General features: G+C 41.4%; 1 protein-coding gene across 4 annotated transcripts in view; it reads right to left on the reverse strand.

Moving 5' to 3' along the window:
• Positions 1 to 311: 311 nt before the first annotated feature.
• The window catches only part of ablim1a (actin binding LIM protein 1a), a 44287-nt gene continuing 28740 nt past the window's right edge, over positions 312 to 15858 (reverse strand). Inside the window, exons 8-26 of one of the 4 annotated variants that reach the window (XM_053436738.1) lie at positions 14889 to 14976; positions 13174 to 13238; positions 12064 to 12141; positions 11732 to 11890; positions 11468 to 11512; positions 11157 to 11192; positions 10927 to 11056; positions 9874 to 9993; positions 9002 to 9106; positions 8433 to 8480; positions 6050 to 6190; positions 5174 to 5268; positions 4830 to 4953; positions 4524 to 4585; positions 3548 to 3608; positions 3306 to 3313; positions 2714 to 2788; positions 1591 to 1671; positions 312 to 1374 (exon numbers count right to left, since the gene is read on the reverse strand). In XM_053436738.1, coding sequence (XP_053292713.1) covers positions 1261 to 1374; positions 1591 to 1671; positions 2714 to 2788; positions 3306 to 3313; positions 3548 to 3608; positions 4524 to 4585; positions 4830 to 4953; positions 5174 to 5268; positions 6050 to 6190; positions 8433 to 8480; positions 9002 to 9106; positions 9874 to 9993; positions 10927 to 11056; positions 11157 to 11192; positions 11468 to 11512; positions 11732 to 11890; positions 12064 to 12141; positions 13174 to 13238; positions 14889 to 14976 — 1635 coding nt within the window. In that variant the 3' untranslated portion in view covers positions 312 to 1260. Of the gene's footprint in view, positions 1375 to 1590; positions 1672 to 2713; positions 3314 to 3547; positions 3609 to 4523; positions 4586 to 4829; positions 4954 to 5173; positions 5269 to 6049; positions 6191 to 8432; positions 8481 to 9001; positions 9107 to 9873; positions 9994 to 10926; positions 11057 to 11156; positions 11193 to 11467; positions 11513 to 11731; positions 11891 to 12063; positions 12142 to 13173; positions 13239 to 14888; positions 14977 to 15858 lie in introns of those variants that run through there. The other 3 variants (XM_053436736.1, XM_053436735.1, XM_053436737.1) reach the window with 3 other exon arrangements.

A 15858-nucleotide genomic window follows, 5' to 3' on the forward strand; every position in this document is an offset into this window, starting at 1 on the left:
TATGTGTGCTATGGAAAATGGTCAGTTATCATGTTATCCTTGTAAGTGGGGTATGGTCTTTCAAGGCACAATCCACAATTATGTAGGAGTAAAACATGTTTTCTTCACCGGGGATCCATTAGTCAGTGTTTGTATGTAGGGTCAAAAGACTCCACCATCTGATTGCTCCCTAGAAAGTCAACAAGTCCTCAGACTACCTCTCCCCTACATCTAACCTTGAGTCACATCACTGTGTGTTCAAATGTGGTGAAATGCAGAGAAGAAAACACAGAGGAGAACAGAGGCAGTGGAACCTTTGGTATAGCCGAGGATCATATGATTTGTGGTGATTAAAAGCTTTATTGGCTTAGATTTCAATACAACAAAATGGCAGTGTGGGTTTTTCAGTTATAAAACAGTATACTTTCAAATACAGTTGCTTCTTTCATTTTGTGTTTTACCTTTTTGAATGTTACCGTATGTCGGGTATGGCAATAAAATATTTTAGGATTTGTACTTCCAATACATGTAAAGGGAAAGTGTCTGGCTGTGAGTATGAGAGCCTGAGAAGAGAGACGTTTTCTTTTTGTCAGGGTCGGGTGAATCTTTTTGCATGTACAGTAGCCAGGAGGGGAAGGAGAAGGATAATGTGGAGGTGCTTGGATCATTCATTTCCATGTAGACCCGGAAAAAAACAGTTGGTGGGTCACCTGACTTCTGCTTTCCCAGGGGCTTTTATTTATTTTTTTATTAATTCAAAGACTCACTGAGCCGATTCTTGCAAACTTTGGACTAAAACAGTTTGAGCCCAAGCGAAGGAAAGCTGACACATGTTCAAGCTATACAAGCATGGACATTTTGTAATGGCGTCATGAGGTTTCTACTGTACTTACAAAGTTCCACAGGAATCAACAGCAACGAAGAGTAGGAATAAACAAGCGAGAAAGAAAGGGGAGCAGTTCCACTCAAAGCAAAAGCAAGAAGAAAACACGAGCGCAGTCAAACCAAATAACATGAGCCTATGTATCATTCACTCTCATTCTTTGTCATTTTTGAACATGGAAGAGTTTCCCATTCCTTGTTCCCTGTGCAAATCTAACTGGACAAATCATTCAGCTCGCAGTCTCAGGAAGCATCAGAGCAACGGGAAAAAAATGGCTTCAGGATAAAACAAAACAAAAAATTTGAATAAAACGAAATAAAGCCAAAACCTACATCTAGATTACAGTTTGTCGTGTGCTATCTGAATGAATGTACAGTATATGCATGCTGCTCTGAGTGCTAGAAGAGCTTGGCCTTCTTTTTCATGTCGTTGCGTTTCCACAGGGGAAGCCTGTCAAACTCCTGGATCTCCATTCCAAAGATGTCAAAGAACGTGTCGGGCGCTAAGTGGCGCTAGAGTTGAGAACAAAGGTGGAGAAAACAAAGGAGGGGAAGGGATGGGAGTAATTTTGGTTAGCACGGAAGCCATAAAAAGGAGGGTCACTGCAAAAATGACAATAAGCAATGGATACTGCACATTCATCGCTACAGTTAAATTTTTGTGCCGCATGCTTTTTACACAAAAGCAGAGAAATCAAGTATCCAGTGTCATGTGGAAAAAACTAATACCTCAAGTCTGGTTCTGTCCACATCCCTGGGCAGTTTAGCTCTCCCTCTACTGGTTATCAAGAGCATTTCATATGGGTACACCTTCAGAAGGAGACACTCGTCAGTGAACAGGTCAAACCTACAAGGTGGAGTCAAGCTGCAAAAACCTTACAAATCATTTCTTATTTAGCCCAACTATAGAATTTGGAGACTTTAGTTAATCTGACAGTGACGAAGGGAACACTGAGTGGGAGGACAGGTATGTGACAGGAGGCTGACTGGGAGTGAGAGCTGGACTTCGTTTTAGGTTGTCAGGGAAATGCGGGGTCTTATGGTGTGGACACTTTTTTATGGTGTAGAAACGTGCAATAGATTAGGTAAGGGCAAAAACACGAGATATGTAACAGTCTGTATTTTTTATGCAAACTAAAATAAGAACCAACATCAGTTATGTAAGCTAAGTAAATCCACTTAGGAATGATTGACCTGGTGCATTTTCTACAGGTCTAAATAGCTTATCCCATCCGTACAGGAATAAATGAGTTCGCATTTTAGTGGAAATGCTCAGTAATAAGCAACTAGAAGTTCTTCAAGGCCTCTGATCAACTCATATCCACACAGTTTTGTGTACACTCCCTTATATACTACACAGTATATAGTGATATGAGTTGTTCAGCTGACAATCTTGGCGTTGGATTCTCCACTGTATGCTGCATACAGTATCCAGCCACTGTAAGTCAAAGCTATGTGCAGATGAGCATGGAGAAGCCAGCATGCTATAAGCGCTACAGAGTGACTCGGCAGCTCCTGAAGCAGCATGCTAAATCAGGAACCCAGCTAATGTGAGTCTTTCAATTCCAGTAAAAAGAAATCAGTTTTTTAATTATCTCCCTATTTCTTCCCCGAACATCCTCACACTACGAGAGCAGATACAACTAGCTGATTATTTCATTTCACTCTGTTCGTTTGGATTCATCTTTTTCTCTTTGTCAAATTGTCAAGACTTTCTCTAAAAGAGCGGTGACTATATCATTATTTTCAAGGTAAAAGGGCTCTTTTTAATCAGCAATAAAATAAAAATGTCCAACATGTTTTTGTGTGGATTACAATGCTGTCATCAGTACAAAAAGAAGAAGATACTTGCTTTTGGTTCCAACATATTAGGCATAGAAACTCCCCTGTCCATCCTTGCAAGTGCTGCACGGCCATCCTTAATGTGCTAAAGAATAGAACATACACAAATGTAATATAGTGGAAGGGGGCTGCAGGGTTAATGGCATGAATATGTCCACTAATGACAGTGGGCACAGTTTTTATTCGATGGAGCAAGTAGCTTTGATGCTATTCTATATGTTAATTAAAGATGGGCAGTCGTTTAAATGTTTTCTGTATGTCTCTGTAGTTTTTTTTTTACTCTATATATGATTTGAAATGTGACATTTAGCTTGAGTCATAACACTGGATAACAATACACAGAACAAGACGTGAGGCGATGGTTGACCATTGCATTTACAGTTCACTGGTTCAGCTACTGGGCAGTGCATGTTTATCGGGCACTTGTAAATCACTGCACCGCAAACCACGTAGATGACAATTTATCAAACAGTGACGCAAGCAAGTAGCAGGAGTTGCCTGTGTGCATTCAGGGCAAAATATCTCTTGCAACCAAGGAGCAAGCAAATATATGATGCAAGGGGAGGGAGCATGCCATGTGAGAAAGCAGATGAGAGACATACCTGAAACTCTGCAGGACAAAATGGGACAGAAAATGAGACTCACAGTTAATGGTTTTGCTTTCAAATCCCCCCCCCGTTGTCCCCGACTATACATTGTGTCAATAATTATGCCAAGGTTCTTATTCCAAAATGCACGTCCATTTATTATGTACACAGCCATTTCTGAGTACTGATGCTGAATATCTCTTGTGAAATTGGCACGAGATTTGGTTGGCGACCATGTTTGGGTAGTCGGCTCTCACCTTTGCCTCCCCCATACATGTCGCTGTAGCTGCTGTACTGGGTGAAGTCCGTGGACTGGGGCTGCCAAGGCACAGGGAGCAATACATCAACACAGATTTGTGGACATTTGGTTGATGAAGAACAGAATGATGTTTAAAGGGAATTCAGGTATTTCTCTACCTGGGCCCTTAACCTGGTATTTTTCAACCCTATGTTTATAAATGTGAGTATGTAAATGAATGGTTACAAGTTCTGTAATTGGTCCAGTAGACTGCCTTTGCCTACAATTTAAACTTATGGGGCAACTGCGACATCCAACAAAATGTCCACTAAAAACGTATAAAATCATGACATTGTTATTCTGGGTCTTTGCTAAGATTAAAAACATCATTACACATATCTCGGTCAATGAGAAGACTCACTCTCAACCGTACAGCAGCTCATTGTCCCTCCTCTGCTTGTTGCCTCTCCCTCCCCCCTTGTTTGCTCTTCATTGCAACAACCCAAGTCTTAGCGAGACTTTCCATTGTGCGAAACATGTGTAATGTTGCAAAGCTCAATATAGCAAAGACCCACAATAACAATTTGAGACTTTAATTGGTGTTAAAGTTTTTTTCAGTGGACATTTCATGTACTGTCACAGTTGCCCCATAAGATCACATTGTAGCCACTGCCGTCGTGTCACGGCTGCTGGCAAAGATGAACGACCGGACTGATTTCAAGAGTTTTTGTAAGTACCATTAATTTACACAACCACATGTATAAACATAGGGCCAATGTTAAAAAAATCTGTAATTCTCCAGTCTATAAACAAATTGACAAAATTTGTGTTTCTGTCACTATGGCAAAGAAATAATGAAATTAAAAAACAATTTCTTTTACATTTCAATGTTTTTAATGACTTCATGTATGTTTTACATAAACAGCAGCAATCTTGTTGAATGTGAATATAGAGTTCATCATATGAGTCTATTGTAAATCTGAGTGAGGTCTCACCCGGTGTAGCCCATTCCTTCCATAGCCCGGCAAAGAGTTAGTTTTTGTTGGTGAAGTTGGATCTGAAACACAAACATTGTTGAAATTATATCGGATTTAATTATTTTTATTTGAAATCAAATGAAATTTAAGTTGATCCAATGAAGCCCATAAACATTTACAGCAAATTAAATTAGTTATAAATGCTATTCAATGATCCAGACCAGACATCTAAAAAAAGATGCAAACACGTAGGTGCACAGTTCCTGGGTTCCTGTACATTGCTGACAACTCAGGAGTGTATTAGCTGATGAAGCTGCTTCGTACCTGCGTCACAGTTGCTCTGTTTAGGGTCATAGCGCTGAGCGGAGAGACTTCGTGCGTGACGCTCCCTGATCTGTTCTTTTTCCTTCTCCTCCTTCAGAATGAGCTTTCCTAAACCAGACTGAATCTAAACAGACATACACGCGTTCAATTAATATCAGTACATACACACATAAGCATCAGTCTATAAAGTAAACATTAAGAGTAAAAAAGCATGCATTCATCTCAGGCACATGATATCCAAATATGCATTACCATTCGTACATATAGTTTCAAGAAGGTTTATGATTCATTTGGAATACACTGCAACTACAATAAGTAACTTTGGTTGCTGTTTTATTACTGACCTTGTTGAGATGTTCCTCCTGGAGCTGCTTTCTTTTCAAGGCCTCTTCTTCATCGTCTTCTCTGGATCGTCGCCTCCCTTCTGAATCTATGGGTGCTGTACACAAGCCCAGAACGTTACAGACAATACATACACACAGACACACAGACACACACACAGACACACAGACACACACACACACACACACACACACACACACACACACACACACACACACACACACACACATCTCTCTACTGTTACAGCATGCGTCAGGTGTACTTGTGTAGTACAAAAAGAAGAAAATGCTTCATTGACAGTTCAAATTTAGAGAATGACAGAAAGCTTTAGCTGCTTCATTGGGCTGTATAGAGCAGTGAGGAAAACACACAGCAGGTGGACGATAGAACACAAATGTGAGACAGAGTTGACGAGACAGACAAACATAAGGACTTATTGGAATATTTGGCTGCACTGACATGACGGATGTTTAAACTCCATCGGTCATGTCGACATACTTCCGGATGTGAAATACACAAAACAGCACGATGTAAGACAGACACACAAAGGTCAGTTTGAAGTCCGTCTCAGTTATCTCTGTCCTAGTCATTTGTGGCACTGTTGCGTACAGCTAGAGCACCTGTCATGAGCAGCAGGTGAACATAAAGTGGGGGAGCTGATGCTACCTAAAGCAGAAAATGATATAGCTGCAACAGAAACCAAACAACACGTCCACTTTAGTGCAAGCAAAACTGAAAAGCAGGTTACAGTGACGCCTGAGTACCAGCGGGAGCTCTGAGAGAAGCAGGGATGCATTTCAGCTTTTGGGGGGGGGCAGCTGGAGCAAGGAGAGCTAGGTGTCTGTTGAACCGCTGCAAGCATCGGGAGCCTACTGTACCTAACACAGTGAGAGAGTAGGGCCAACGGACGCCCTCACTCCGCGAGCTGTCATCCAGAGAAGGAGCATGGGCCGCGGGGAAGGTGGCGGATCTGATGATGTCATCAGCCGACTTGCTTTGAAGGACTATGGCAGCTGTATCTATAGGTTGGTAATCATGGGGACTGAACTATCAGTGTCAGTGGTCACAGTGTCAAACCAGCAGTTAACATCAGAGAACCATCTTAGTCTTGGTTCATCTGGGATTCAAAGAAAAGGCTTCTACAATGTCTTTCCTAACAAGTCACAGGATATTAGATAGAGCCCTAAACTCTAATATTCTCAAACAAATGGTTAAGAACTGTCTTTGGGTGAGAGTCAGTATGGTTTTAAGGATGTTTTTGCTGACATCGGGTCAGAAAATACTCCAGCTGCCATATATTCTACACAAGTAAAATCTTCTCACTCCGTTACCATATTTTTTCAAATCCAGCTATAAACAAACCATGCAACTCCTGATGAAACGTAGATTTAAGAGGAAATATCATATGTGCTGCTGAAGCCTTTCTTGCAGTGTTGTGTCATAATGACTGGCACGGCAAACAGCTCGTCACGAATTAAGGCTAAAAATAGGCACAAATTATAATCATACTAAGGTGGAAGCGATATCTCTCCTTACATCTCAGAACAGCCCTCCCATAAAGGAAATTATATTTTCTGTGTGCATTCATCTTGTAATTAAACGCCTGCTTAGCTGCAGGTTATTATTAACAATCGGCTGTTGCCTCTTATTGGTTCTGTTAATTTTGTAGACATGGCTGCATCCCCTTTGACAAGACTGGGTACAGGTCAAGCAGAGCAGGAAGCAGGGCCCCTGACAGGTGACTCGAGATAAAGTGTTCTTGTGAGTGTTCTTATGAGATTTCACCCATTATAACACATGCGAAAAAGCACAGATTTATCATTGAATATTGGTGTAAGTTGTTGTACTGCCCTGGCCAGTCTACCTCACATTATACTGTCAGATAACTGCTATGTCGAGACATTGTTTTATTACACTACCTTGATGTTTCATGTTTATTCGGTTTACATATTTACAATTATCCATTTAAAGTAACATACAAGTCTTTTCAGTTCTCATATTATTGCCATGTGTAACATCTGTAGTAAGTTTGAGACATGGTACTGTGGCAGGAAAAGACAGGATTCTATGTTGTCACTGTGTTGTTTCGTTGCTTGTTAATAGTAAACTATTTAACAGTTACCATAGTAGTGCTTTTCAGGCATTTTCCTCAAAACTGCACGTTTGATATGTATACAGTCAATTTGAAGGGATAATAGTCCTTCTTCAGTCAGAGGGGTGAAGATGTCCAGGAAGACAGCAGCAAGACATACTCAGGACACACTTTAAGCAACGGATAGACAGGCAGCAAGGAATCCTGAGACAGGACAGACACTGAGAGAATTACTACTTGAAGAGGTGTGTTGTCTGGTCCATTTATCTCGGTTGGTTGCTTTTGGGGGGAAGGATGCTGGAGTCGAATGGTTTGACTGATAGTTTGGCCTGATTTTCAGATGTTTAGGGTCGAATGCAGCCCATTTTTTATTTTGGGGAGATTTCGAACAATTGGAAGGGGGGGAGGGTCAGCTTCACAATCTGTAAAAGCTGCTTAAGTTCAACTTTTCTGCTTTACTCCATTTCAAACAACAAGATTATAACACCCATCCCAAGGGGCAAAAGTTACATAATCTCCTTTTAACAAAGGGCTTGTTGGGACATTACTCCTGTGACTTGTTGAGATGGACAGAGTGCAGTGTAAAACAAGCTCCAGGTCTGACAGAGGAGGATTGGAGACAGACTTCAAACAGTGCTCACACACTGACACTGGGGTGACTGCATGGTTAAATGAAAACACAGTTTCAGGTGATTAACAAAAGCACTTTCACTTAAGAACCAAAATCTATCACCAAGTGGTTCCCAAAGTTTGTATTCTGAGGTTCCCCCCACAGTCCTATCAAATATCCACAAAACTCCATGCTCAAAATGTACAGTACTACCGGATATATTTTCATATGACTGTCATTGTCTCAACCATTTACCTATTAAGTTTAGCAAAATGTCCATATCCGTTACTTTCAGCTATTTCCAAGATTTATCCATCATTTATTGCAAACAATTTGAAACATTTATCCTTTACTTTTAGCTTCTTGTTTAGGCTTCTGTGTTTATTTGCTAACCTTTCATGAACTCTTATGTACAGTAACATACAGTGTTTTTTTTTTTTTAACCCTAGTGGGGTATCACATCACCATCTGGGGTAGGGCTCACAGACAGACATTTTTCTTTTCAGTTGTTACAGATCATAGATATACTATGAATTTAAATAATAATAAGGAAAGTTACCGTGCTGTTTGTAAATGGGTGGTTTTCTGTAGATGTTGATCCCCTGATCTGAAAACATTAACATATAAACAGAAAAGACATTTACTGATTTTACAGAGTGTAGCTCTATTAAAATGAAAAGCAAACTATGATGCATTGGGATTACATTAACTGGCACCCTCTCCTTGTGATGGATCTGTACAGTCGTGACAGTAGAGGGGGGAAGCAATCCCAAACAAAGTATAATGAGAGGGAGAGAGGGAGAGAGAGAGAGAGAGAGAGAGATAGATAGATAGATAGATAGATAGATAGATAGATAGATAGATAGATAGATAGACAGACAGAAAGACAGACTGACACACAGACAGACAGACACACAGACACACAGATAGATAGATAGATAGATAGATAGATAGATAGATAGATAGATAGATAGATAGATAGATAGATAGATAGATAGATAGATAGATAGATAGATAGATAGATGGATAGATAGATAGATAGATAGATAGATAGATAGAGAGAGAGAAAGAGAGAGAGATAGACAGATAGTGGGGGAGAGCAGTGACAGGGTGCGCTCCAGCTCCTACCTGGGAGGTGGAAATGTTTAGGGGTCAGAGAGAGAGGCGGAGTGATCGGCCGGCTGTCGGGCCTGAGCGGGAGTGGGGAGCTCCGGCCACTTGGCGGGTCAGTGCCTCCAGTGAGAACAACCAAGAACAGAACATAAGCAGGCGGGATAATAGAGGGGAACCACAGTATGAACGTTGCAACACACAGGGACCAACGGGACCAGTCGACGTCACTTTGAGCGGATGGGAGACAGAATTCTGGTTGGTTCTGATAAATGCAGTTAATGGAGCTGAGCTCTATGTGGAGGATGAAGGTAGGAGAGCGGTTCAATGCGGCAGAGTTTAAAATAGCCAGATTAAATGCTTTGGAAGATGTGTTATTAGCCATGAAGTATAAAGTCGGTTCAGCTGTTGTATAATGTGAGTTCACAGTTGAATAAAAGTTAAGAAATTAATATTTCCAAGCATTCAAACTCAAATGTATATTACAAAACCTGAGTTTTTTATATATGCCTTAGAATTTAGAGTCGGGATTCAGAAAATGCACCAAAAAAAGGCTTCCACCATCCAACATTCAAGGAAGTGTCAGATTGGATTTTGGATTTGAAGTATTCTCTTGTGTGCATGCAAAGCCGCAAACAGAAACAGAGCGACTGTCTTTAACGTTGGCAGAGGCTGTTTTAGTCAGAGGTGAAGTGAGTGCCTTGGCTGGATGGGTTTACCAATGACATGGGTTTGACCATTCAGGATTGCAGTTCTAGTGTAATGAAAAAATGTGGATGGATCCTGAGCAGCCGATGGGGCGTAGAGGGGGAGGTGGCATCCGGGGTGATGATGGAGATGATATTTGTGCCTTAAGGGGTGGGTGGCAAAGAGTTGAGTGGGGCCCTTACCTTGGCTATGGGGGAGGAAGTGGTGTCTGAAAGGGGAGGTGGGGCGGGAGTCACTATTTCTGGAGCCCACACTGTTACTGCACAGGGAGGAGCAGAGCTTCTGCATGCCTGTCAGAGCCTCTGCGGTGAGGGAGTGACAAGGGGACAAAGCCCCAGGAACAGGCAGCAGAGGGGGACGATGTGGGGGAGGAGATAGAGGGTGAGAAGGTCAGGGAAGATATGCGGGAATCAAATGTCGAAAAAAGGAAATAAAAGACACGCAGTGAGTGAGAAGTAAGGTGTATTCAAGATGTGCAGTAAGAAACAAGGAAAAGTAAGAATCTTTTTAACGAAAAGAATCGTAAACTGAAAAAAGTTGTGATTTGAAAGGTGCAAATTGACTTTAAGGTTTTTATCCTGCGAAAGGAGGGATTGTTCATCAAGTGAAACTAAAGTAGATAAAAAGAAATTCAACAGCATAACTACCCAAAGTCAATTTTGTGGAAATTCTCTTTTAAAGTGGTAAATAGATCAGAAGGAGGTGGAGGTAAAGAGTCAGTGAACTCTGCTCCATCTACCCTAACACTAACAGCTATCATCTACATAAGATCTCATCAAGACATGTAATAAAATACCCTGATATCAGATTTGATCAAAAACACTGTAACATTATACATGGACACACACACACACACACACACACACACACACACACACACACACACACACACACACACACACACACACACACACACACACACACACACACACACACACACACACACACACACACACACACACACACACACACACACTAACCTTAACCTAAGCCCAACCATCAACCATCAACAATCAACCAATAACCTTAACCTTAACCTTAACATAAACTTAAATGAACTAAACTTAACTAAACTTAACTTAACCTCAATGTCTTTTTCTTTGACAATTTACATAACCCTATCCCCATAACGAATACAAGTCTCCATAATGTGACAATGTAAACAGATTTAGGTCCCCACTGCATAAGTAGTACCTGGACCACACACACACACACTCATACACACAAGTACTCACCTGGCCTGTGAAAATGCTGCGGGGACCGTGACAAGGTTGGGGTGTAACCATGGCGATTATAAACTGGTGATCCTATGGAGCCCTGACTTGTCGACCTTTGGAGGATACGTTCCCTCCTGTCGTAGGAGCCCTGACACACACACACACACACACACACTCACAGGTTATTACATTACATGGTATTCCTGGTTGCATTTAGGGGACAGGACATTTGACAAAATGATGCTCACCTCAGGAGGTGGAGTTGGCGACATGTTCCTTGAGAACTAGAGAGAATCAAAAAAGTCTGAATTACAGCTTTGTCAGTTAATCTAGATGATGTTCGACTGCTCCACACAGCCACACCTGAATATCTTAGCGTTAGCAGGCTACAAAAACACCTCCCTGTCTGATGGAGTATGACTTATCTGCTGACCATCCACATTTTTTGCTTCTACAAGGCACATGGCCTCCTTTTTATGTGACGCACACCTCGCACGCTGTTATTTCCTTTGCAATTCAGGGTCATTCGCCATCATTAGCATATGTTGACGTAACTTACCTTGTCATCGGGCAGCGGGGAGCGTTCCCTCCTGGCAATGTGGAGCTGTAAGGAAGAAATTAAATAATGTGTAAAAACTTGTTTAGAAATATCACACAATCTGTAAAGACTACCGTGTGTTCATTTATCTCTCTAGGGAGAGGAAAGTCACACGTCAGGGCAAACAGATGGTCATTTGAAGAGCGTTTCTCTTTATGCACAGTTCTGTGTCTGCAGGAAGTTAAAGTGCATGCAGGAAAGAAAGCATGCGGCCTGTGTGTTTACCTCTCCCACACTCTCTCGTCTCTCCTCTCGCTCATCCAGGGAGGTGCTGTACATAGGCTCATAGGTAATAAGGTCAGGACGCTCAATGTCATAAATGGCTTTGACTTTTGGAATAGCAGCTAGGTCTCTGTAATCAAGGATCTCATTGTCTACTTTTGCCTAGGGAGACAAATAAAGACATGTACACACACACACAAACAGAGAAGAGTAGAGGGAGATTACTAAAGAAATACAGTGCTATCATTGAACAAGGTGCAACTGTTATAACAATAAGGATGAGGTTATTTCTTGAGAGACAGACCAGCTAAGCGTAGCTCTGTGTCATATCTTACATAGATCGTGTGACCCGGTGAGCCAGGTATGCTTGAACCAGGTCTGGAACAAATACTCTCAGATGACGACCTCGTCGGCTGTAAGAGAAAGAAAACACAAGTGGCTATTAATCAAACAGGGCGTCTGTCTGTCTGTCAGGCCGTCGGTCTCCCAGGATATGCGGCCCCCTGCCATCTGCACATCAACCTGAGATTATCACCCAAACACATTTCATTACACCGTTTGGCCTTAATATTACATGAGCGATGAGAGGGAACTATATTTATGTTTCATGAATTGCATGAAGTACCTCTGAAAAACCAACATATCATGTCATGATTGGGTCATTCATTTGCAGATTTGCAAAGTGAATGAGACTGTAGTGCTGTGATTGAATGCTCGAAAGAACCCCATGCCTGCTAATGGGAGATGGAGAGTTTGGATGGCAGCAGCAGATCTGAATGTGGATTAATTAAACTTGATTTTAACCTAATGATTTAAATGGGCATCTTAGAAAAAGGCAAATTAGTTGAGTCTGCTCCTTCAAATGTGTCCTTTCTTCATGCACCTCTGATATGAGCACATGTATTAAAAGACAAGACTGAATGGCTCCGTATGACACCCATAAAAGGGCACTGCCGGCTGTCTCCAGCAGATGGCAGCATACAGTGCATCATGTCATATGTACAGTATATGGTGAAGGAACACAGGATGATGCCATCTCATAGCCAATAGCGAATACAGTACCTGCCTTTCTGTTTTTTGGAGGAATAAGAGGGACGGAGGCAATAACTGTGAAGGAAGGGAGAGGGGGGGTACACAGGACATCACACAGGGGTTGTGCCGATTTAGCCTGACTCACAGTTCACACACATACATCAAAGCCAACATGTCCACATGTAAATATGCACATGAACAAGTATTTAACACACACACACACACATACACAGGCAATGGCGCACACTCACACAATACCACCTGAATAGTCAAATGCCACACTGGGATAAGGTTTAGCAGTACAGGAGGAGTGATGCACAATCCCTTGTTACATATTCAGAGACATGAGCAGAAAGGGACTTCAGTCAGGACAAAGTCAAGGACAATGGAGTCAGGGACAGACAAATTCCTACCCGCTCCCTGTGTCTCTCCTCTGTTCTGGTCGTGTTCTTGCAGCCGGGATGCCAAACTGTGGATCCTGAAGAGGAGGAGGAGGAGGAAAGAAAATATTTAGAACAACGGATACACATGGAAATAAAGACTATTCACAAGACTGAAATGTTTATTGTATTTCCACATATAATGAAATGTGAATTATTCATTCTGTGACACACTGTCAGCACTAGGTGTGCTGAAAATACAACAATTTGGTCATAGACATTGATCAGATCGGGAATCATACTCACAATAAGAAACAACATTGTTCTTATTCACTAATGTACCCAAAGACTGTAGCAGCCAATTAAAAATGAGGGAAATGACACATTTGGGACTATTACACTATCAGTGCATAAAATGAAATGAATATCTATTACAGCCAGACAGATATATTGGTTTCTTTTCATTTATAATTAATATAATGTATCAAACTATACCATACAATAAAGTGTAATAACATTTATGGTAAACTGGTAATATATTAAGTCTCAGGTACATTTCTTTGTCATTAAGGGTTTAAACATCTTAGGAATTAATGCCAAATTATATATTTTCCTATATATCAGTAGAGATATCTAATATCCTAATATTTCTATCAGCTTCAGCCCTAAATAATCGATTTCTGTAGTGCTCTAATATCTATTAGATCAACTTCCATTTTATGGATCTTAAGACTGCTTGTCGTAAGGATACGTTTTATATCATTGACTTTCTGCCTATTGCCTAACCTAAACCTCATTTAGCTCCAACATACTTTATTTGACAATTTAAAAGAAACGGGTGTTGGCTTAGAAATGCTGAAGATTCCACATAATGTCCAAGGGAGGGGTCACTTAGGGGTGTGAGTAGGATATGAATCATATGCTATGGTCTTTGCAGTGGCCAAATCTTAATGCTGATTAAAAACCTTTAAAAAATATTTTTTCTCTGAGTTCTCTCTGAAGTGTGCGGCTCATTCTGATTGGTCGGGACATTCCAAGGCATTTTGCTAATATGATAAGTGCCTAGAAGTATCCCAAGTATTGCACTTCCGTAACTACTAGTGTTGGACATTTCTAGGCATTTTGCTTTAATGTAAAGTGCCTACAAGTGTCCCACGTATTGTACTTCCCTAACACCAAGAGTGGGACATTTCTAGGCATTTTGCCTCAATGATAAAGGCCTAGAAGTGTCAAGCTAATTCTGAGTGGTCGGGTCATTTCTAGGCATTTTGCTACTATGATAAGTGCCTAGAAGTGTCCCAAGTATTGCACTTCCGTAACCGCTAGTGTGGGACATTTCTAGGCATTTTGCCTCAATGATAAGTGCCTAGAAGTGTCCGGCTCATTCTGATTGGTCGGGAAATTTCTAGGCATTTTTGCTATAATGTTAAGTACCTACAAGTGTCCCAAGTATTGCACTTCCCTAACACCAAGAGTGGGACATTTCTAGGCATTTTGCCTCAATGATAAGTGCCTGGAAGTGTCCGGCTCATTCTGATTGGTCGGGACATTTCTAGACATTTTTGTTAATATGTTAAGTACCTACAATTGTCCCAGGTATTGCAGATCCCTATGGCACATATAATCCCTTTGTCTATGGATTTCATACTCCCGAGCTTTACTTAACCTCTGGACGAGCTTCAGTTTCAGCTCAAACACGCAGTATCTGGTTTTCCTGTGACAGTATGGACACAGGCTGGATAGCTCACCTTGCAGATACATCTCTTCTCCCTCTGTGAACATCTGGTTGCACCTGCTGCATCTCGCACAGCTGGGGTGGTAGTGCTTGTCTCCTGCCTGGAAGACAGGAGAGCACAAAGCAGACTTGACATTGCAGAAAATTGATCAGTGACGTCTGCAGTCGAGGGAGCAAGGCGAGGACGTGCAACTCCTAGAAAATATACCCAGTGCCCCACCTGCTCTCAGCTCTCTCATCTTTCCTCTGTAACAACTCTGCTGGTGCAATGATGTGTTTCATCAGATCCTGTGATCTGGTAACGGCTCTCTGTTCCTTCAACTTTAGTGAACTCCAGACCAAGCTTTTTAGTTTATAAGTTTATAATTTTGTATACATCTTCCATTTTTATTTTGGTTCGTTTGAGCCTTTACTGTGTCTGTGCCTCTCTGTGTGTGTGTGTGTGTGTGTGTGTGTGTGTGTGTGTGAGAGTGTGGTTTTGTCTGAAAATAGTTCATGAGTTCAGTAGTTCATAAAGGAGGATCCATGAGGATATAATGTATAAGATCCTGTAACGTATTCCAGTTAATTAATCTTACTGTACACAAACTGGTAGGACAGTGCTTATTGAATACGACCACCATGACATCGGCCCGATTGACACAGTCAACCTGCTTTCAGGCATCTGAGTGTTCCTCTTTATGATAACCTGCATAATGCAATCCAGTGAAACGATCTAACGGCAACAGAGGCTCAAGTCCCACTGATGTGGCAATTTGCATGCAGAGTGCTCCATTATAAACGCCTGTGTTACTTTGACCGGGGGATGATAGATACCCAAATGAAACTCTGCCTGCTCTATAACAACCCTCAGTAACAGGAAAGTGGCCTCTCAGAGAGATGGAGCCAGAAACTAATATTTGCATTTGACCTTTTACCGTATGAAAAAAAAATACATCTACAGAAGGTCTATAGCGGGCACTTCACAACCCCTCCTAACCAAT

Source organism: Pleuronectes platessa, chromosome 12 (assembly GCF_947347685.1).
Source record: "Pleuronectes platessa chromosome 12, fPlePla1.1, whole genome shotgun sequence".
Lineage (NCBI taxonomy): Eukaryota > Metazoa > Chordata > Actinopteri > Pleuronectiformes > Pleuronectidae > Pleuronectes > Pleuronectes platessa.